The sequence below is a fragment of the Sorex fumeus genome, unplaced genomic scaffold (genome assembly GCF_029834395.1).
Source record: "Sorex fumeus unplaced genomic scaffold, SorFum_2.1 ptg000033l, whole genome shotgun sequence".
Taxonomy (NCBI): Eukaryota; Metazoa; Chordata; class Mammalia; order Eulipotyphla; family Soricidae; genus Sorex; species Sorex fumeus.
Window position 1 is genome coordinate 29,579,092 of NW_026606090.1, and position 22,057 is coordinate 29,601,148.

At 38.6% G+C, this 22,057-nt stretch overlaps 1 protein-coding gene across 1 annotated transcript in view; it reads right to left on the reverse strand.

Annotated features, from left to right (window-relative positions):
- Nucleotides 1-22,057, reverse strand: part of WRN (WRN RecQ like helicase) — a 199,509-nt gene that overhangs the window by 10,406 nt on the left and 167,046 nt on the right. Inside the window, exons 30-34 of the mRNA XM_056116631.1 lie at nt 13,190-13,265; nt 11,737-11,849; nt 9,114-9,228; nt 4,426-4,554; nt 1,639-1,801 (exon numbers count right to left, since the gene is read on the reverse strand). Of these exons, the coding sequence (XP_055972606.1) occupies nt 1,639-1,801; nt 4,426-4,554; nt 9,114-9,228; nt 11,737-11,849; nt 13,190-13,265 (596 nt within the window). The remainder of the gene's footprint in view (nt 1-1,638; nt 1,802-4,425; nt 4,555-9,113; nt 9,229-11,736; nt 11,850-13,189; nt 13,266-22,057) is intronic.

The window sequence follows — 22,057 nt, forward strand, 5'->3', positions numbered from 1 at the left end:
AGAAACGAGAACAATGGTATATTTAAAAGAGTTCTCTATAGTCTTTTGGAATTTCACTTCATTATTTATATCATAATAAAATGTAGTCACTATACTTTGTGTATAAGTTAAAGCAAATGTTTGATTTCTATTTCCAATTTTTTTGGTTTTGTTTTTTTGGCTGCACCCAGCAGTACCTGAGAATTACTCCTGGTGGTGACTGCGCCGGTTCGTGCCAGAGTCCTGTATGCTCCAATCTACTGACCAACCTATCTCCCCAGGCCAAAGGCACATGTTTTCACGAATGTTTTAGTCACTAATGGATTACAAAGATTTTATTTAGGTATCTGATATTTTTTAATGATTATAATTTTCTTGCTTATATATTTTGCTTGATTTTTAACACTGCTTAATTTAAAGGTTATCTAATGTCAGAAACAGAATTGAGTAAACTCAGAACATAAAGGGCACTAGACATGGTAGAAAATAACCAGATCTACTTCTATTCAACTGGATATAATTAACCATTTTATTTTACTCATCATTCAAAGATTTGTAAACCAAAATCCTGTATGAAAGTTAGAAACTTCATATTTCTTTTTAAAAAATTGTCAGTATTACCTAAAGGAATAAAATTAGGAAAAATAGGTATATAATATTTATACCAAAATTAAATTAAGAAAAAATTCATTTCATTAGCTTTGAAATGCTATAAAACAATTTCAAAACTCTATATAGGCCTCAAATTACTCTCTCTGAAACAGGGTAGAAATTAGAAAGTGAAAATTTAATGATTTCTAATTTCCTTTCCAAATCTAAAATTCTCCCACTTTAAAAACTCTTGAAAACAAAGATATGAACTATACAGATTCAATTATTTATATACAGATATTTGATTCCACAGTCATAGATTCAACCAACAATGAATGTTGTCACTCTCCATGCCTTCACGTTGTTTAAGAGCCAATCTTATATGGTTTAGAAAGCAAACCAGCAGCACTTTCAATGTTTCTTCCTTTCTATAAAAGAAACCAAATCGTAATTTTAACGTAGGCATATTAAAAACAATTCTATAATGAAAGCAAGGTAGCTCAATATTTTGTAAATGCAGTTGAAGTTCTACAGCAAAATGACAAAAGGAAGCTCTCCTGGGATTGGTAATGACAAGAGGGCCTACAGAACTTGCCCCCCCCCCCGCCCCCCAAAGAAACTTGGCCCATCCCTTCATCGTCAATAGTGACTGCCATCACTGAGTCTTTTAACTAGAAACTTAAAACCATGACAAAGAATCAGAAATGTTTAGAAAAGCCAAAACTCAGCAATGTATAAGATATGAATATCGGGGGAGGAGTCTTTTTTTTCAGTGATTAGGTGGGAATTAGAAAAGGACAAAGGTGCAATATTTGGAGATAGGTACAGATACTGTAATTTGAAGATGAAAAGTGAAACAAAGATTTCTTAAACTAGCTTCTCTCTGCATGACAATGGGAGGAAAGACTGCTTTCTGAAAAAAAAAAAGCATTATAATACTAAAGTTTTCACAGCAACATAAAGAGTTAATGCTGTTAAAATGAAAAATATCAGTGGGTTGCTTGTTTGTTTCACCTGGGTTCAATGACTCAAGTCATTAAGACTGTAGAGGAGGATCATGGTTATCACCTGAGTTGACGGGAGGGTTTCGGATAACATCAGCAATAATCTTCTGAACCTCTGGAGTCAGGCCTGCTCCCTGCGTCTGGAGTGGGTAGCCAGCCCTCACCGCTTGGGATAAGGGCCTGCCAACTGCTGTGAGCGGCAGTCTCCTGTTCTCAGCTTCACGCTTCTAGAGACAGCAATAAAATCACCAGTGAGTTTTCAAAGTCGCTACTGCATGGTATGGAAATAAAACATCCAAAACCGTAAGAAAATACATGTTGAGAAGTAAACAATGAACACAATTTGTCCTAAATTTTCACTTCAACTATTTTTAAAAACTATCCACATTAAAGAACGCTACATTTTCTACTGTTAATACTTATTATATTGAATAAAACAAAATCACCCAGTGTCAGTGATGAAATCAATCCCTTACCTTCTGTAATTAACTTAAAAATTATTAGTATCAAACAACTGTGATTCTAAGTCTGACAGTTGCCACAACCTTTGAATAAATTATATAGCGAAGTATAACCCACTATTTCATATATTTGAAAAACACATGGTACTTTAGATGAATGAATTCCAAGAAGAAAGTTCTAAATTGTTTGGTGATAATGTAAGGCTCTGTATGAATTCTATAAATAGTTCTTGTGAATATTTTAATACTTTTAATCCAATCTATTCCTAACAATAACCACAATTTAACAAGGGCTGTCATTTCTAATTCATCATAAATTCATTTCATGAACTTAATGTGAAATGTGTTAAACTTAAGATAGTGTTACAAACAGACATATATATAACTTTTTAAAACAAATGATGCCCCAAACCTATTTAAATATCATACTCTTTTAAACACTCAACTTTATAGTCGCTCATCTCTAAATTATTTCAATACGTTTCTAGTTTATTCTGAGTCTAAATCTAAATTGTATTTGTGTGAATGTGGGTATTGTTACAGAACAGAACACAAGCCATGTTTTCAACTTTCAAAGATTGGTCTAAAATTACTTTCATTAAATTTCTACCTTTTTCTATCAGACAGTATGCACCATGTGTGCCTAATTTCAGGGTTATTTGATACCAGGCATCAAATTACCTAAAACTAATTGTATTATTGCTCCTGATTAATTAGTCCTTAGGATGTTTAATTTTGTGGTTAACTTGTAAGACCCTCTAAAACTCCTGGGAGGTATAGATAATTATGCCAATATGTTATATAATAAAATATATCCAAAAATATCAAAAGAAATAAATGAAGGTATATCACTCTTTACATCTTTAAGTATGAGTTTGTAATACAATACATGAAACCTATCAGAGCTATGTACTGGAATGCATTCTGTACAGAAATTTTGGAGAATACAATCAAATTCTGTACATATAAGCATATTTAACATATGCATAGTTACTATTTAAATTAAAAAACTGAACTTAAAGTTCCCATTCTACTATTTCAAAAATAGCACAAAAAATTATTTGGTTACTTGTGTAATGGCTCTGTATTTATTTAAGGGATTTGACCAACTGAATATAGCTCTATTAAGTTACTAAGACAAGCTATTGACTCTTTTATTTATATTAAACATTAATCACAATAAAACCATATATTGCAGCCTACTGCATAGAGGCACAGAGATTAGCAAAGCTGACAATAAACCACGTAGCCCTTTTCAAATTAATGTCAAAGAGGGTAGGAACACAAGTTAATGAAAGTTGGCTAGAAGCCTCATTCTGTTCTTATTCCATTAAGATTACTCTCCATTCTGTACATTTAAAAAACCTCAAAAGCCTTATGGATTTATATCAGAACAATGAAGAAACATTAAGCTTAGCCATTTTTCACAGTAAACAGACTTTGTTCAAAGATCATTATGAAGTTTAAAACAGAACTATATAGAATAAAAAAGCAAGTTTTGCTTTTTAAAACGTTTCTAGGGGCCAGATTGGCAGGGCTCTTGCCATGCATGTGGACCAGCTCAATCCCGGGCATCCCTAGGGTCCCCTGAGCACCACCAGGAGTAATTCCTCAGTGCATCATCCGGTGTGGCCCCAAAACAAACAAACAAATGCAACCAACATTTTTCTAGCTCCTTGGAGCCTTCAGTCTACACATCTTTCTATAGGACAGTCAAATATCTAAGCCTGCTCATAAACAGAACATATAGGTTTGCCATTCACCCTGTTCTACGATTTCCGCTTATATTTAGGCAATCTTGATGATTATTTATTTTTGGGACACACACTAATAGTTAATTATTAATCTTATTAATTATTTACTTATTTTTAAGTCATGATTGAAATAATAAGTACAAATAAATATACTTCAGTAATATATTAAGTGAGGGTACTGGCACCCCAGGAAGACGTGACTGGCCCAGGCCATGGAGAAGGAGCCGAGCTGCTGCAGCTGCCGGTCATGGTTCCTGCTCTCCGGGTCAGCTGCGGCCTTGTTGCCGGGCAGCAGTTCGCCGGTGTTAGAAGTGATCAAGTGATATATTAAGTATAAATGGAACATTGTATGCATAAAACCCTATCACTAGCAGTATTGTGAGTAACGGTGCCTCAGACTAAAATCTTTTAAAATAGTAATTATGCAATAAAAAATAAATACATCGATATGCCAAAAACAGTAACAAGTGTCACAATGGAGACATTACTGGGCCCGCTTGAGCAAATCGATGAACAACGGGAAGACAATGATAGTGTATAATCAAAAGAAACTTATCCTAAGACATAGCTTATAATATTCAAAAGTTAATAAAAACACACTTAAGTTAAATATTCTTTCTTGAAAGTGACATTTACCAAAACCATCTTCTCTTCTTGGAATAAAGGGTCTGTGCTGGACACGGATGGTGACGGCAAACAGGCTTCCTTCACCCTCAGTCTGTTGTTCAGTCCTTCCTGAGGTTCTGCACTTGAAAATAAGTCTGTCTAGAAAAGTTTAAACATAACATAGATGATCATTAAAATCCACTTAATGGTATAATGTCAATATGATCACTAGGAATTAGTGGGAAAAAAATACAACTGAAGCCTCTCAATAGTCAGAAATTCTTTTTTAAAAAAATATATTGACTTTAAAAGGTGAGATATGACTAGAAGGAATAAATTTTTGGTAAAATATATATATATATATTATATATATGTATATATATTTTAATTTTTATTAGTTAAACACCATGAGGTACAGCTTTAGACTTACAAATTATTGTGCTTGGGTTTCAATTATATAATGATCGAGTACCCATCCCTCCACCAGTGCCCATTTTCCACCACCACTGATCCCAGTATCCCTCCCACCCACAATCCCCCCCATCCCACTCTACCTCTGTGGCAGGGCATTCCCTTTTGTTCTCTCTCTCCTTTTGGGTTCTGTGGTTGCATTGAGTGGCAATCATGTTCGGTCTATAGTCTACTTTCAGCATGCATCTCCCATCCTCCCAACACTTTTATTTGGTGCTCCCTTTTTTTATTTGAGCTGCCTTTTCCCTTAGCATGTGCGGATGGCCTCCAAGCCATGGAGTGAACCTCTCGGTACTTATCTCGGCTATTCTTGGGTATTAGTCTCCTATTTTGTTACTTTATGTTTCCCAGATGAATGCAATCTTTCTATGTCTGTCCCTCTCTTTCTGACTCATTTCGCTTAACATGATACTTTCCATGTAGTTCAGTAAAATATTTATGATAACAAATATGGCTACAGGATTAAAAATTTCTAAGTCCCTTTTTGCTAATAAGAGGGGAGAAAAATGAAGAGTAACATGACGCACCTCTAAATTAGTTAGCTAGTCCTCTGGAAGTGTTAAAGAATTAATAAATTATTAATATTCAAATTAAGGTACATAGCCTTTCTGCTAATGTCATAAGGAAATACATTACTACTTAAAAAATAGTTTATAATTTTTGGGTCACACTTGGCAGTACTTAGGAGCTATTCCTGGCTCTGTGCTCAGGAGTGACCCCTGGCAGTGCCCCAGACTATCCCCGGAGTCTCGGACCAGCAGGAGTTGGTCTCATGGAAGGCAAGCGACTCACCTCCTGGACTGTGTATCTCCGACTTCAAGATAATATTCATTGAAAAAGATATATACAAGCTGTGGTCCTACACTGAAGTATTACATAAATTCTTAAATATGATTCCTTCAGAGATGTTTAAAAGAAAAAAAAGTATTTTTTAAAAAGCCAGTGATAATTTTGAAATAACTGTACCATGTATGATTCTAAAAATATACGTATAGTTTGCCTCCAAAATGCAAACTCTACTCTCTAAAAGACAAGAAACAATAACCTAAAAATACTAAATCCAAAAGAAAGAGATTCACTGTAAACCACACTCATCCATTTTCACCCTAAGCAAAAGGTGAGTTTAAGTTCCCAGTCCCCATATTGCAGTTCAGCAAACAGACAAATCAGACAGGGGATGACCTAAGGCCGCAGGGATGACTCTAGGAAATGCTAAAAAAGAAAAACATTTTTGATTTAAAAATGGAGCTGCTGTTGGTTGGTCTGAGGGAGAGGAAGGGAGGGAAACAGACTTGGAATGATCTTTCTCCTATATGGGATATAAAGAACCATAACAATGAAATAACAAAGGCCCAATGAGAGAGCATGAGAAGGGGTCTTCAGCAGGAAGCATGCCCTTTGGGGGGAGGCAGGATGGGGATGCCTATGACAAGAAAGAAAATGCAACAGTGGTGCAGGAAAACTTTCAATCTGGAGGAGGGAGAGTGAAAGAAGGTTAAGTGTTACACGTGAAAAGCACTGTAAACTACAGAGCCGAAGGTTAATAAAAAGAAAAAGCCTGCAATAAATAGGCTCAAAAGTAGAAACAGAAATTTAGGCACGTGGCTCAGTTTTATGTAGGTAAATACACAAGAACACGAAATCCCCAATCCTAGGATTACTTTACTGGAATTAGCTTTTGTGTTGATGTGCGAACAAAGCTCCAATATTTTTAAAGATGCAAACTAAAATTACAAAAATTTGAGAAAAGATTCTGTCTTGGGTCATATAATTCAAATAATAAAAATAAGTGGTATATAAAAAAGAAAAAACCCACTTATTTCTATCCCTTACCAGGCAGTAAAATAATATTCAATATCATTTTTATTAAAATCTTCAAATGACAAGATATGTTTAACAAAATGTAAACTTATTTCTATCAAAATGATACATATATCACTCACAAGATTAAGTAGTTCTTTGGTAGTCTATTATAGGTTTCAATATGAACTATAGTAACTTTACTTAAAGTTTTCTTTCTTTATAAGCTTTTCAAAGTAGATATCAAGTTGAGTATATCTTTGGAGGAAAGGACGGGTAGTTGTAAAGCATCAAAATTTTCATTATATGTGTTTCTAGAAAGGATTTAAATATTTTGAATGAGAAGGTATTTTTAAATGAACATCTTAATGAGTTTAATATTCATGCCCTCACAGTTTTTGATTTATATTATAACAGTGTTTTTACTTCAGATTTTCAAGGAAACATATTAAAAGGAAAATACTGTCTTAATAAATATTCAAGTATATTTATTTATATTAATAATACTGCCCTTTGGGGGGGAGGCAGGATGGGGATTAATATTATTTATATTAATAATACTGTCTTAATAAATATTCAAGTATATTTATTTAGTAATATTCTTGACCTGCACATTGTCCAGTATAATTCCTCAAAACAGAAATCAACATTTTCTCTCTTTCAAAAGGTTTTATACTTATTCTTTGAGTACTTATCTTTTGCCCTATTTCAATTTCCTCTCTTGAAAAAGGACTAGGAAGGAAAGCGAATTCATTATTAAATAATACCATTAATTCATAAAAAAAGATAATACTCTCAAGTATCCAAAAAGAGAAAACTTAATCACCACTGCTTTACTAAATTGCTAAGGAATTGTTTCATCTTCAACATATGCAATATAAAAAATTTTCATGTGATTATCTTATAGAAGTCTTTGAAAAGAAAATTTAAAACTGCTTAAAAGATGAACATATTACATTCTGACAATTCAGAAGTGTTCTGCTTTTGGTCAGAGGATGATTTCTTCTCAATACACTGCTGTCCGGAATTGTCAGGAGGCACTAAGAAGTGAAAGAGCCCCTGGATTTGGCCTTCAATATTTCAACCCTTCTTTTTATATGCACTCTGTATCTTTTATCTTAATGAAGCATCTGTTAACTTATTACTCAGGGAAGGCGAGTGGATGAAGACATAGATTCCAAACAAAGAGCATGTCCTTCCACCATGGCGACTTAGAAGATGAATTTAGGTTATTTCTTAATTTTTGAATATTTATTAAACCAGTATTTCCTTTTAATATGTTTACTTGAAAATTTGAAGTAAAACCTAATACTGTCATAATATAAATCAAAAACTGTGAGGGCATGAATATTAAACCCATTAAGATGATCACTTAAGGCAAACTATGGCAGCAGTTACATCTGTGTTCCTGACACCAGCCTAGCAGTCTCCAGCCACTTCAAACTACCATACCTTGTGGTGCTGGTGCACAAAGCATGGCAAATACACATGAAATTTAAAGAACTAAGCCTAATTAAAGAGATACACATGATAATCTTTCAGTACCTATACTAAAAACCGTAATACCCAAAAAGGGAAGGGGGGGAGAGGAAAAGGGGAAGAGGAGAGAGAGAGAGAGAGAGAGGGAGAGGGAGAGGGCGAGGGGAGAGAGAGAGAGAGAGAGAGAGAGAGAGAGAGAGAGAGAGAGAGAGAGACTTGCATGCTATTAGAGGCAGGCTGTGGGGGGGGGCTGTGGGGGAGGGAACAGAACGGGGACAGGGTGGTGGGAAATGCGCACTTGTGGAGGGACAGGTGTTGGGACATTGTATAACTGAAACCTGATCATGAACAACTTTGTAACTGAGTATCTCACTTGAGTCAATAAAAAAAAATTTTTTTTAAAAAGAACTAAACCTAAATGATCCTTGTCATTTAAAATACATGATACAATGGAAATACAATACAAAGCAGTGATGATGAGTGAAGGGAACAACATGCTTTATTTCAAAAATACGTCATGGCTGAAGGAAAAAGTTGTTAGCCAACAAGAAGGAAAACAGGTAGCTGGGCTGCTCACAGAGAGAGAAAAAAAGCAGGACAAATGCTGCTTTAACTTATATCTAACTTTGAAGGAAGAAGAACTAACCAATCAAAAATCTTCTAAGTAGTCATGGTAGAAAGAGTTTTCTTCTTTTTTTTGGGGGGGGGGGGGGTGGTGGGGATGGGGGTAGTGGAAGGGTTGGCTACACCAGGTAGGGCTGGGGAATCACACCTGGTGGGGGCCACGGGGAACCATACGGCATGCTGGGGATTGAATCCGGGTTAGCGGCAAGAAGGCAAACGTGCTACCTGCAGTCCTGCAGTCCTATCACTCCAGGTCCAAAAATGTTACTTTTCATGGGTGCTTCTGACATGGTCAAAAAGGGGATTTTTTTTTCTCCAAATTCTTGTAATCCAGTGTACTATACCTGAATAGTATTTAACTGACAGAAATCTTTGATAACTTCCAAGAGAGGGGCCAACATGGTAGATTTGCCTTCAGAAACCCCATCAATCCTTTTCACATTTTCAACAGTAGTAGGTCTGTCATTTAAAAAAAAAAGTCAAGAAAGTTAAGAAATCATTGCAGCAACATAGTTTCATATTGATGTTCAGTAAACATTTTTTCTAACAGCCCCAAAACAATGTACAATATAGGTCATATTACTGTCACAGATCAAAAAAAAAAAGGTATAAGAAATCTCATTCACTACTTATAAAGCATTTACCTATAATAGTTAAACCTTACTACTTTAGGCTTTTAGCTCATTATTCTTATGGGGTGTGAGTGTTTGCTTGGGACTGAATCCAGGGCCTCCTCACGTGACGCAGACTTTCTACCAGGGAACTATGTCTCTGCCCCACTGCTGAGGTTTCTTTTGATGTCAATTCCCTGAGATTTCACGATATCTTAGAAACTACCAACCTAATGATCACTTCGATTCCTTTCAAATAACTTTGCTGTATTTCAGATAACAAAGTATGGTGTAAAACTTTTCTTTTTGGTTTTGGGGCCACACCTGGTGATGCTCAGGGGTCACACCTGGCAGTGCTGCGGGGCTGAGGGTGGGAGGAAGCAGCATGTAGTACTGGTCACATGCAAGGCAAGAGGTTTAATCCCTGGACTCTCTCTCAGGCCCACTGTTTCGGTTTTAGGGTCATATGCAAAGGTGCTTGGGGGTTACTCTTGGAGGCTGCTCCATTGGTGCTCAGGGAACCATGAAGTACTGTGTCTCAAACCCAGCATTCCTGCATATAAAACATGCACCCTGGCATATTATCTCCCCACCCTTAGGGAAAAAAATGGGGCAGGAGATCACATTCAGTGGTGCTCAGAGGATACTCCCTGTGTTCAGGGACCGTGAAGTGCCAAGGGTCAAGTCTCATGCATGCAAAGCATGCGCTCAAGCCCACTGAGCTATCTATCCATCCAGTCCCAAATTAAATTTTTAATGAAATATTTGCTACAAGGTATATGCTCAATTTTATTAGATTTAGGAAACTCTGTCTTAAGATCTCATGGGGCCAAAGAGAGTATAGGAGGTAAGAGTCTTGCCTGGAATACAGACAAACTGGGTTTGATCCACAGCACTACATATGGTTCCCAAGCACTCTCAGGAGTGACTCCCAAGCACAGAGGCAGGGACAAGCATTCAGAACAACTGGACGTGCCCTCAAAACAAACAAACAAATCTTCTGAATAAATTTAGTGACAGAAACCACTTCCTGAAAAGAAACACAGAAGATAAATAGAATCGATATAATCACCAGCCAATTAGTCTTTGGAAATAACATCTTTATGAATATTTATTGACCATTCAGTATTTATTAGGCAGTGTGGAAGGTGCTTTGGAAGACACAGAGTTGAGGAACAAAATACCTTTAGCCACAGAATTTTAAATCTAGAAACTCTAACACATGTATACCAATAATAAGGAGAAGGAAAAAGAAAATACTGTGTGATAAAAGCATCCTTGGAGTGTTAAAGATCTTTATTAACATTCCATAGAGAAGAATTGCTTTACTGATATGAAAAAAGATTCTAAAGTGTAGCAGTGTAATAAAAATCCTTAAGGATTTCCTAACAAGAATTTTGGGCAATCAAGGAAACTGCAAAACAGAAGCAACACTGAAAATAAGTACATGGAAATTGAAAAGGGATCTTCAATATGTGATAAGTAATCTAGGTAAGTCTAACCTTTCAAATCTCTGTGAACTGACAGAAAAAAATCTTAAGGTCTATGAACTGAAGGTCTTGAATTGTAAGGTTTAAAAAATTAAGACTGGGAAATTACTTAAGCAGAAGTACAATATTTTAAAGTAAAGCTAATTTACCACTTATATGTCAGATGGAAAAGAGAAGTGAATGGGGACAAAGAAAAAAAAAGTGAAGAAACATTTGGCAGTAGTCAAAGGTAATTAATGATTTGACAACAGTGTGTCTCTAAGGAAAGTGTGAAAGGACAAAAAAGACACATAAGAACCTAAAAACCATGGCAGTAAGATGAAGGTGAAAAAATATATATATATATATACACACACGAGTGAAAATAATAGTAGTTTTAAACCTACATGAATGGGAACAAAACTTAGAAAATTATGAGTCCAGTCTTTGCATGAAATATACATACTGGTTTGTGAATCATGTACTGGATTATATACGCTCTGAATATGAATCTGGATATAAATCCTGAAAACATACAGTTTTTTATTCATGCAGAAATTCAAGCTCAGAAAAGAGACTTGAGATAAACCTCAATTAAGTAACAGTTGAAGTTAGTCATTGTATCGCACAGTAAAAAATTTCAAAGGATTGGAGGGATAGTACAGTGGTTTGGGCACTTGCCCTGCATGCGGCCAATCTGGATTTGATCCCTGGGACCCCATACTGTCCCCTGAGTCCTCCAGGTGAGACTCCTGAGCCCAGAGCCAGAAGTAAACTCTGGCACTGCCCAGTGTGACCCAAAAGACAAAAAACAAAACAAACAAATGTATGTATTTTACAATTTTAATGTTGTTTGCAAATAAAACTCGTATAAATAGATGACTTACCTCATTTTGGCCATATCCAGCAATATCTTATTTGTTGCCAGAATGGCTGGTGGAACATTCATTTTATTGGCATGTTTCTGCCTGGCTTCTACTAATTTGCAATATAACACAGTCTGAACCAAAAAAAGAATAAAAGCAAAGATTAACAATTCAGCATTTTTAGATGTGCTTAAGAAAACCAAGTCCATTATTTGAGCTTCAATATAACATTTCTCAGGATAAAAATAGACCTGAACTCTAACTCACACTCTCAACTAAAGCATGGTAGCACTGTCTTCCCATTGTTTATCAATTTGCTCAAGCGGGCACCTGGCAACACAGGCTGAACCTCATATCCGGGGCACCCCGGAGGGGCGCAAGTGAGTCCCCCAACTTGCCCCACAAAGCCCTGGCAGCTGAAAACCTTCAAAACCCAATTGCCGCCATGCTCACGGCTGATCTCCACAGGCTTGGAAAAGCCTCATCCATGAGAGAGAATTTATTGAAATACTCAGCTATTGAGGTTTTGTGGCCGAAATCGCCAGGTTCTCACAGAGACAGGGATGGGCTATCTCCCCCATCCCCAATCTTCCAGGAGCCTGGCAGTCTCACACACAGACTGCCTCTGGTGCCATATAAGCTCATTATCAAGCCATGATCCAGAGACAAACAAATACATCTTGGAAGAGATCAAAAAGGTGCAGAGATGCCTCCAGACCCCAAAGTCTCCATTCAGTTAAAAACGTAATTCCAGCTACATCAACCAATTCAAAAATGTAGAATACCTGGACATCTCATACTCTACACAACTGATGTGCCAGGAGTAGCACACACTGGATAAGATGTGAAGTAGAAGACAAACAATCTTGACTAAAGAAATAGTAGCACACAAGATTCAAACTGTAGCAACATGTTGGTAATCTCTTATACAAAGGCTCAATAGCTCCTGGGTGAGATACAACAATCCTCACATATTTCCTTCTAAGGAAACCTCTTTTGATAATTTTTAGAGAATTATTCATAACAAGCAATTAAAAAATAAATTATTTAGGACCTGCCTGCTATTGGGGGCAGACTTGGGTGGAAGTTGGGAAAATTGGAAATAATGGTGGTGGGAAGGTATAATCATGGTGGGATTGGTTTTGGAATATTGAATGTAATAAATCATTGTGAACTTTATAAAACTAAAATTAAATTAAAAAATATTGGCAACAGAGTACAGAAGGAAGGTCAAACATGTGGCTGCTATGGTAACCATAACCTTGGTTCAAATCCCAGGTACCATGTGAGCAACACCAGGGGTTATTCCTGAGCACAGAGTCAGGAACAGCCTCGAACACTGCTATCACACGTGTGGCCTGACCTCATTTACCCCAACCCCTCCTTCAGCCAAATACTGGCTAAATAAGTGTAAGCATGCCTCAAATCCTAACTATCCTCTCATAAACCAAGTGCCACTTTACAAAATCCTTACCTGAGTCTCCTGCTCTTGAGCTGAGACCACGGGTTCTGAAGATCTGGAAAATTTCCCTGATGACTCCACCATGATGCTAAAAATATTTAACAAAAAGATAGATAATAAAAGTATTTTTCCTCCTAGTTCACTATTCATGTCACCCCCACAAATAAAAAATATCTTAACAAAAGTGATCATTAACATTTATTCTTCTCAATGCCAGTAAGGCAATTTGGTATTTATTTATAGCTTACTTTTAAACAATTTGGATCAGATACGGCTATTCTGAAGATGGAATTTTAGGATTTTTTTTCCCCTTTGTGATCCACCAGGCAGTGTTTGGGGGTTGCTTCTGGCAAGATGCAAGGGGAACCGAGTGATGGTGAGATTGAGCTCAAGCCTGCCAAACGCTAAGTGAGCACTTAACCACCCGCTGAGTCACCTCCCTGTGCTCAGAGGGCAAAGTTTAAGCTGCAGAAAATAATTTAGTATCTGCACTGAAGAGAATGTTTGCTGCTACTGTGGGGGGCTACTTCTGGTAGCACTGATGGGCAAGGGGACACTTGGGCCAACACTTGGTGTTCAGCAGGGCCATGTGGTGGCAGCAATCAAACCTGGAGCCACAAAGCATGAATTCTGCCACTTAAGCCACATACCCAGTCCAAGGGGGTTTAACATTTTCTTAAAAACAAGAGGGATACAGGTCGCTGGGCCTCCCCTCTAAGCAGGTTCATCGGTGAGCTCATCCCTGCCACGCATGACAGCACCCCCACCTCCGGGCAGCCAGAGGAGACTTTGGGGAACACCCTCTCGAGTTCCACCAGAGTGCTGTCCACCTCCTCTCCACGTCGCCTTTTTCTGCAGGTTCTTCCTTCAGCGCATCCCCACCCCATATGCCCTGCGTGCGTGCCCTTTCCCCGCGGGGGGCCCACACCACTGGGAAGGCAGACAGGACCAGGCACTGGCATCTGGAACTGGGTAGAGGTGTGGCCTCCACTGTAGGGGGCGTGGTCTCCACAGAAGTGGGCATGGCCTTCTGTGTGGCCAGCAGCCGCTCATGAGTCCGCAGTTAATTTCCCCATTCCCAGCACCCTCAACTCACATGCCAACCTTAATCACCTAATTCTGTGCAAAACGTCCCAGTCGCCTCAAATATAACGCAACAACAATATGACGGCCTATACCAACTCCATTAAAAGACTAGTGTACACAAGAAGTTGTACAAGCCCTATATAAAACCATCCTCCAATGCTTTACAAGATGCCTATCATAAGTCACAGAATAATGTTTGAGAGGAAGGACAGATTCTAGAAGGGGAGAAGGGTGACCATCATCGACGGAACTCATTCAGAACCCTTTCCCGCAATAAGAGGGAATAGTGCTAGTGAACTTGAAGGTGCCACCTCTATACAACCACAACAACATGAAGAAACAGTGCAAATCTCCACTAAGACGAGAGGACAAAGAAAAGAGTCCTGAATCCTAAACATGGGTTACCCATGAATACGATCTCTCCAATAAAGAATTCTAAGAAGCATTATTCTCAATGGGGAAAAACTAAGGGCCTTCCCTCTAAGATCAGGGACAAGACAAGGATCTCCACCTCTGTTCAATATACTACTGGAAGTACCTGCAATAGCAGTTAGGCAAGAAAAAGATATTAAGGGCATCCAGATAGGAAAGGAAGAAATCAAGCTCTCACTATTCGCATATGATATGATACTCTATCTAGAGAATCCTAAAGCCTCTACCAAGAAACTCTTAGAAACAACAGACTTGTACAATAAAGGTGCAGGCTATAAAATTATACCCAAAAATTCATGGCCTTCCCATACGCAAATAATGAGACAGAGGAAAGTGACACGAGAAAAACAATCCCATTCGCAATCATGCCCTAGAAAATCAAGTACCTCGGAATCAGTCTAACTAAAGAGGACCTCTACAACAAAAATTACAAAAATGCTACTCCATAAAATAAAACAGGAAACAAGGAAATGGAAACATATCCCTTGCTCATGGATAGGAAGAATCAACATTGTCAAAATGGCATTAATCCCCAAAGCATTATACAGATTCAATGATCCCTATAAGGATACCCATGAAATTCTTCAAAGAAATAGATCAAGCACTTCTGAAATTCATATGGAACAATAAACGCCCATGAATTGCTAAAGCAGTTCTTGGGAAAAAGATGTTGGGGGTCATTACCCTCACCAACCTTAAACTCTACTACAAAGCAGTAATAACTAAAATAGCATGGTACTGGAACAAAGGCAGAGCTGCTGATGAATGGAAAAGGGTGAAATATCCTTACACACAACCCCAAATGTATGAGCATCTAATCTTTGATAAGGGAGCAAGAAATGTGAAGTGGAGCAAGGAAAGCATCATTAGCAAATGGTACTGGCGTAACTGGACAACCACATGCAAAAAAATGGGCTTAGACCGCGACCTAACACCATGCACAAAAGTCAGATCAAAATGGATTAAAGATCTCAAAATCAGGCCGGAATCCATAAGGTACATTGAAGACAAGGTTGGCAAAACCCTCCATGATATTGAGGCTAATGGTATCTTCAAAGACGACACTCCACTGACCACCAAGTGGAAACAGAGATAAACAAATGGGACTATCTTAAACTAAGAAGCTTCTGCATCCAAAAGATACAGTGACCATCAGAACAGCTGCCGGCTCGCGACCCTGGGACCTCCATCTTTCCCTGCAGGACCCCAGGTGTCCCCCGAGATGCCTGAAGAGAAGCAGTTTTGAGCGTCTGCCCTGCCCTCTTCACTCCTGACCTGACGGCGGCGCCCATCTCATCCCAAACCCAGGGTTCTGTAGAGGCGTGGCCTCCTCAAAGTGGGCATGGCCTCAAAAGTGGGCGTGGCTTAATTTCCAGCGTTAGCAGCCGCAGGTTGTTTACCCACGCTAAGGAACCTAGTACCCAAGGAATCTAGTAACCCAACCTACTCAGCAATATGAAGAAACAAAGAAAATCTCCAACACAAGGGGAGAACAACGAAAACAATCTAGACCATTCTGTCAATACAGCTCACCTAAGGGACCTCTCTGACATAGAATTCAGGCACGAAGTCATCAAGATGTTCAATCAACTCAATGAAACAGTCAGACAGACAGCCAGTAACACCACAGAAAAAATCGACAAATTACGAGAAGAAATGAGGGCAGAAATGTCACGATTAAAAGATTCCATAGATGAAATGAGAAATTCAGTTTCTTCTCTTAAAAATAGAATGACCACAGCTGAAGAGAGAATCAGTGACCTGGAAGATCAGCTGCAACAAGCCAACACGCAACAACAAACAGTGGCAAGGGACCTCAAAATGGCTCTACAGAGAATCAGAGTCCTAGCAGATGACTCCAAGAGGAACAATATTAGAATCATGGGACTACCTGAACCTCAGGGAAACAATCCCAACGGAAAAAACACCGTCAAACAAATCATTGCTGAAAACTTCCCAGAGCTGCACAATGCAGCCATTCAGGTTCAAGGAGCCCGAAGGGTGCCAGCTAAAAGAGACCCCAACAAAAACACTCCAAGACATATCATACTTAGAATGATCGATACTGCCGATAGAGACACAATACTGCAAGCAGCAAGAGCAAAGAAGGAAATCTCATACAAAGGAGCATCCCTTAGATTCACAGCAGACCTATCAGAGGAAACCCTACAAGCCCGAAGGCAGTGGCGAGATATAGTCAAAAAACTCATGGAAATGAATGCTTCCCCAAGAATACTCTACCCGGCTAAACTCTCCATCAAAATCGAAGGAACAGTACACTATTTTATAGATAAACAGCAGCTCAGGAACTTCATAGACTCAAAACCAAACCTAAAGCAAGGTCTAAAGGGGCTACTATAAGAAAAGACAAACCCTACAACCACAACACACCCGCACAGAAACATGACACAAAACCCCATAACCATTCTCTCTCTCAATGTCAACGGTCTAAATTCACCAGTTAAGAGACACAGAGTGGCAAAATGGATACAGAGACAGAACCCAACATTCTGCTGCCTACAAGAAACTCACCTCAACAGCCAGAGCAAACACAGACTCAAAGTCAAAGGATGGAATACAATCCTGCAAGCAAACAACTCCCTCAAAAGAGCTGGGGTGGCCATACTAGTATCTGACAACATTAATTTCACCTTGAAAAAGATTAGAAGGGACAGTGAAGGCTATTTTCTCTTCATCAAGGGATACGTACAACAGGAAGAAATCACACTCTTAAATGTATACGCACCTAATGAGGGAACAGCTAAATATTTAAAACAACTGCTAACAGATTTTAAGGAGGCCATCACTACCAACACAATAGTACTTGGAGACTTCAACATCGCCTTATCACCTCTGGATAGATCAACACGAACAAAACCCAGCAAGGAATTATTGGCTTTGAAAGAAGTAATAGAAGAGAAAGGGCTTATGGACTTATACAGGGCTTTACACCCCAAAAAGAAAGAATACACATTCTTCTCCAGTGCGCACGGAACATTTTCCAAAATAGACCATGTGCTAGGACACAAAACATACCTCAACAGAATCAAGAAGATAGAAATAGTATCAGCCATCTTTTCAGACCATGATGCACTGAGGATAGAAGTGAATCACACACAGACACGGAGAACCAAATCAAACACCTGGAAATTAAACAACTCGATGCTGAACAATGAGTGGGTCAGGAACGAAGTCAAGGATGAAATCAAAAGATACCTGGAAACAAATGAGAATGAAGACACAAACTACCAGAACTTATGGGATGCAGCGAAAGCTGTATTAAGGGGAAAATTTATAGCTCTGCAAGCCTATCTTAAGTAGATAGAAACGATGCACATAAACAATTTGACCTCACAGCTGAAGACCTTAGAAAAGGATCAACAGAAAGAGCCTAAATCAGGCAGAAGGAAAGAGATCATAAAACTTAGAGCAGAAATCAACGACATGGAAAACAAAGAAACAATCCGAAAGATCAATGAAACCAAGAGCTGGTTCTTCGAGAAAATAAATAAGATAGATAAACCACTAGCAACACTCACAAAGAAACAGAGAGAACCCTAATAAATCGAATCAGAAATAAGAATGGGGATATCACAACAGAAACTAAAGAAATTCAAGAGATCATCAGAGACTACTTTGAAAGTCTCTATGCCACGAAACACGAGAACCTAGAAGAAATGGATAAATTCCTGGATCTCTACCATCTCCCAAAGCTAAATCAAGAAGATATAGAGTACCTGAATAGACCCATTCACATCAAGGAAATTGAAACTATAATCAAAAGTCTTCCCAAAAACAAAAGCCCAGGCCCAGACGGATTTACTAGCGAATTTTTCCAAACATTTAAAGAGGACCTATTGCCAATTCTTCTCAAGCTTTTCCAGGAAATTGAAAAAACAGAAACTCTCCCAAACAGCTTCTATGAAGCGCATATCTCTCTAATACCAAAAGGAAACAAAGACACCACAAGAAAAGAAAATTACAGGCCAATATCCCTGATGAACACGGATGCGAAGATTCTCAACAAAATACTAGCCAATAGAATACAACAACTCATCAAAAAGATCATACATCATGACCAAGTGGGATTCATCCCAGGGATGCAAGGATGGTTCAACATTCGGAAATCAATCAACATAATCCATCATATCAACAAAAGAAAAGATAAAAATCATATGATCATATCAATAGACGCAGAGAAAGCTTTTGACAAGATCCAGCACCCATTCATGATGAAAACCCTTGCCAAAATGGGGATAGAGGGGACTTTCCTCAATATAGTTAAAGCCATCTACCACAAACCTACAGCAAACATCATCCTCAATGGGGAAAAACTGAGACCCTTCCCCCTAAGGTCAGGGACGAGACAAGGATGCCCACTCTCTCCACTACTGTTCAATATAGTACTGGAAGTACTTGCAATAGCGATTAGGCAAGAAAAAGATATTAAGGGCATCCAGATAGGGAAAGAAGAAATTAAGCTCTCACTATTCGCAGATGACATGATACTATACTTAGAGAACCCTAAAACCTCTACCAAGAAACTCCTAGAAACAATAGGCTTGTATAGTAAAGTGGCAGGCTATAAAATCAATACCCAAAAATCCATGGCATTCCTATACGCAAATAGTGAAAGAGAAGCAAGTGACATCAAGAAAACAATCCCATTCACAATTGTGCCCCAGAAAATCAAGTATCTAGGAATCAGCTTAACTAAGGAAGTAAAGGACCTGTACAAGGAAAACTACAAAACGCTACTTCAGGAAATAAAAGAGGACACCAGGAAATGGAAAAATATCCCCTGTTCATGGATGGGGAGAATCAACATCATCAAAATGGCAATACTTCCCAAAGCACTGTACAAATTCAATGCAATCCCTATAAGGATACCCATGACATTCTTCAAAGAAATGGAGCAAACACTCCTGAAATTTATATGGAACAATAAGCCCCCACGAATAGCTAAAGCAATTCTTGGGAAAAAGAAAATGGGAGGAATCAACCTCCCTAACTTCAAACTCTACTACAAGGCAGTAATAATTAAAACAGCATGGTACTGGAACAAAAGCAGAGCTGCAGACCAATGGAACAGAGTTGAATATACTGACATTTCCTCCCAAACATATAATCATCTAATTTTTGATAAGGGGGCAAGAAAAGTGAAATGGAGCAGGGAAAGCCTCTTCAACAAACTGTGCTGGCAAAATTGGACGGCTACATGCAAAAAAGTGGGCTCAGATCTCTGCCTAACACCATGCAAAAAAGTAAGATCAAAATGGATTTATGACCTCAACATCAGACCAGAATCCATAATGTTTATTGAAGACAAAGTCGGCAAAACTCTCCATGATATTGAAGCTAATGGTATCTTCAAAGATGTCACGCCACTGGCCGAGCAAGTGAAAACAGAGATAGACAAATGGGACTATCTTAAACTAAGAAGCTTCTGTACCTCAAAAGAAACAGTGACCAAAATACAAAGACAGCCTACAGAATGGGAAAGGATATTCACCAAGTACACATCCGACAAGGGGTTGATATCAAGGATATACAAGGTACTGGTTAAACTCCACAAGAAGAAATCACCCAACCCCATCAAAAAATGGGGTGAGGAAATGAACAGAAACTTTCGCAAAGAAGAAATTCGAATGGCAAAAAGGCACATGAGAAAATGCTCTACATCACTAATCATCAGAGAGATGCAGATCAAAACCACAATGAGATATCATTTCACACCACAGAGACTGGCCCACATCCACAAGAACAAAAGCAACCGGTGCTGGCGCAGATGTGGCGAGAAAGGGACCCTCCTTCACTGCTGGTGGGAATGCCGGCTGGTCCAACCCTTTTGGAAAACAGTATGGATGACTCTCAAAAAATTAGAATTTGATCTGCCATTTGACCCAGCTATAGCACTCCTGGGAATATATCCCAGAGAGGCAAAAAGGTATAGTCGAAGTGACATCTGCAATTGTTTGTTCATTGCAGCACTCTTTACAATAGCCAGAATCTGGAAAAAACCTGAGTGCCCAAGAACAGATGACTGGTTAAAGAAACTTTGGTACATTTACACAATGGAGTACTATGTAGCTGTTAGAAAAGATGAAGTTATGAAATTTACATACAAGTGGTACTACATGGAAAGTATCATGTTAAGCGAAATGAGTCAGAAAGAGTGGGATAGACACAGAAAGATTGCATTCATCTGGGGAACATAAAGCAACAAAAAGGGAGAGTGACACACAGGAATGGCTGAGATTAGTACCAGGAATTTTGCTCCATGAATGGAAGGCCAGCCACAGGCTCTAGGTGAAAAGGAAGCTCAGATGGAGAAGAGAGTACCAAATGAAGGGTGTTGTGAGGGCCCTCCCAGGGTGGGAGAAGCATGCTGAGGGTGGTCGATAGACCAAACATGATTGCCACTCAAAGCCTCTCTTGCAAAACACAGTACCCAAAAGAAGAGAGAGAGAACAAGGGGGAATACCCTGCCACAGAGGCAGGATGGGACGGGGGGGTGGGGGATAAGGGTGGGGGGGATGCTGGGACCCATGGGGATGGATGACGGGCACTGGTGGAGGGATGGGGACTTGATCATTGTATAACTGAAACCCAAGCACAAAATTTGTAAGCCTATAACTGTACCTCATGGTTTTTCACTAATAAAAAAAAAGGAAAAAAAAATTAAAAAAAAAAAAAAGATACAGTGACCAAAATACAAAGATGATCTACAGAATGGGAAAGGATATTCACCCAATACCCATCTGACAAGGGGTTGATATCAAGGATATATATGGCACTGGTTGAACTCTGCAAGAAGAAAACATCCAATCCCACCAGGAAATGAGTTGATGAAATGAACAGAAACTTTCTAAAGGAAGAAATACAAATGGCAAAAATGCGCATGAAAAAAATGCTCTTCATCACTAATCAGCAGGGAGATGCAGATCGAAACAACTACAAGATACCAACTCGCACCACAGAGACTGGCACATGTCCGAAAGAACATAAGCAACTGGTGTTGGCATGGATGTGAGGAGAAAGGGACCTTACTACACTGCTAGTGGGAATGCAGACTGGTTCAGCCCTTCTGGAAAACAGTATGGATGATTCTCAAAAAATTAGAAATTGAGCTTGCATTTAACCCAGCAATACTAGTCCTGGGAATATATCCCAGAGATGCAAAAAAGTATAGTCGAAGTAACATCTGCACTTGTTTGCTCATTGCAGTACCATTTACAATAGCCAGAAACTGAAAAAAAAAACCTGAGTGCCTGAGAATAGATGACTGGTCAAAGAAACTTTGGTACATCTACACAATGGAGTACTATGCAGCTGTTAGAAAAGATGAAGTCATGAAATTTA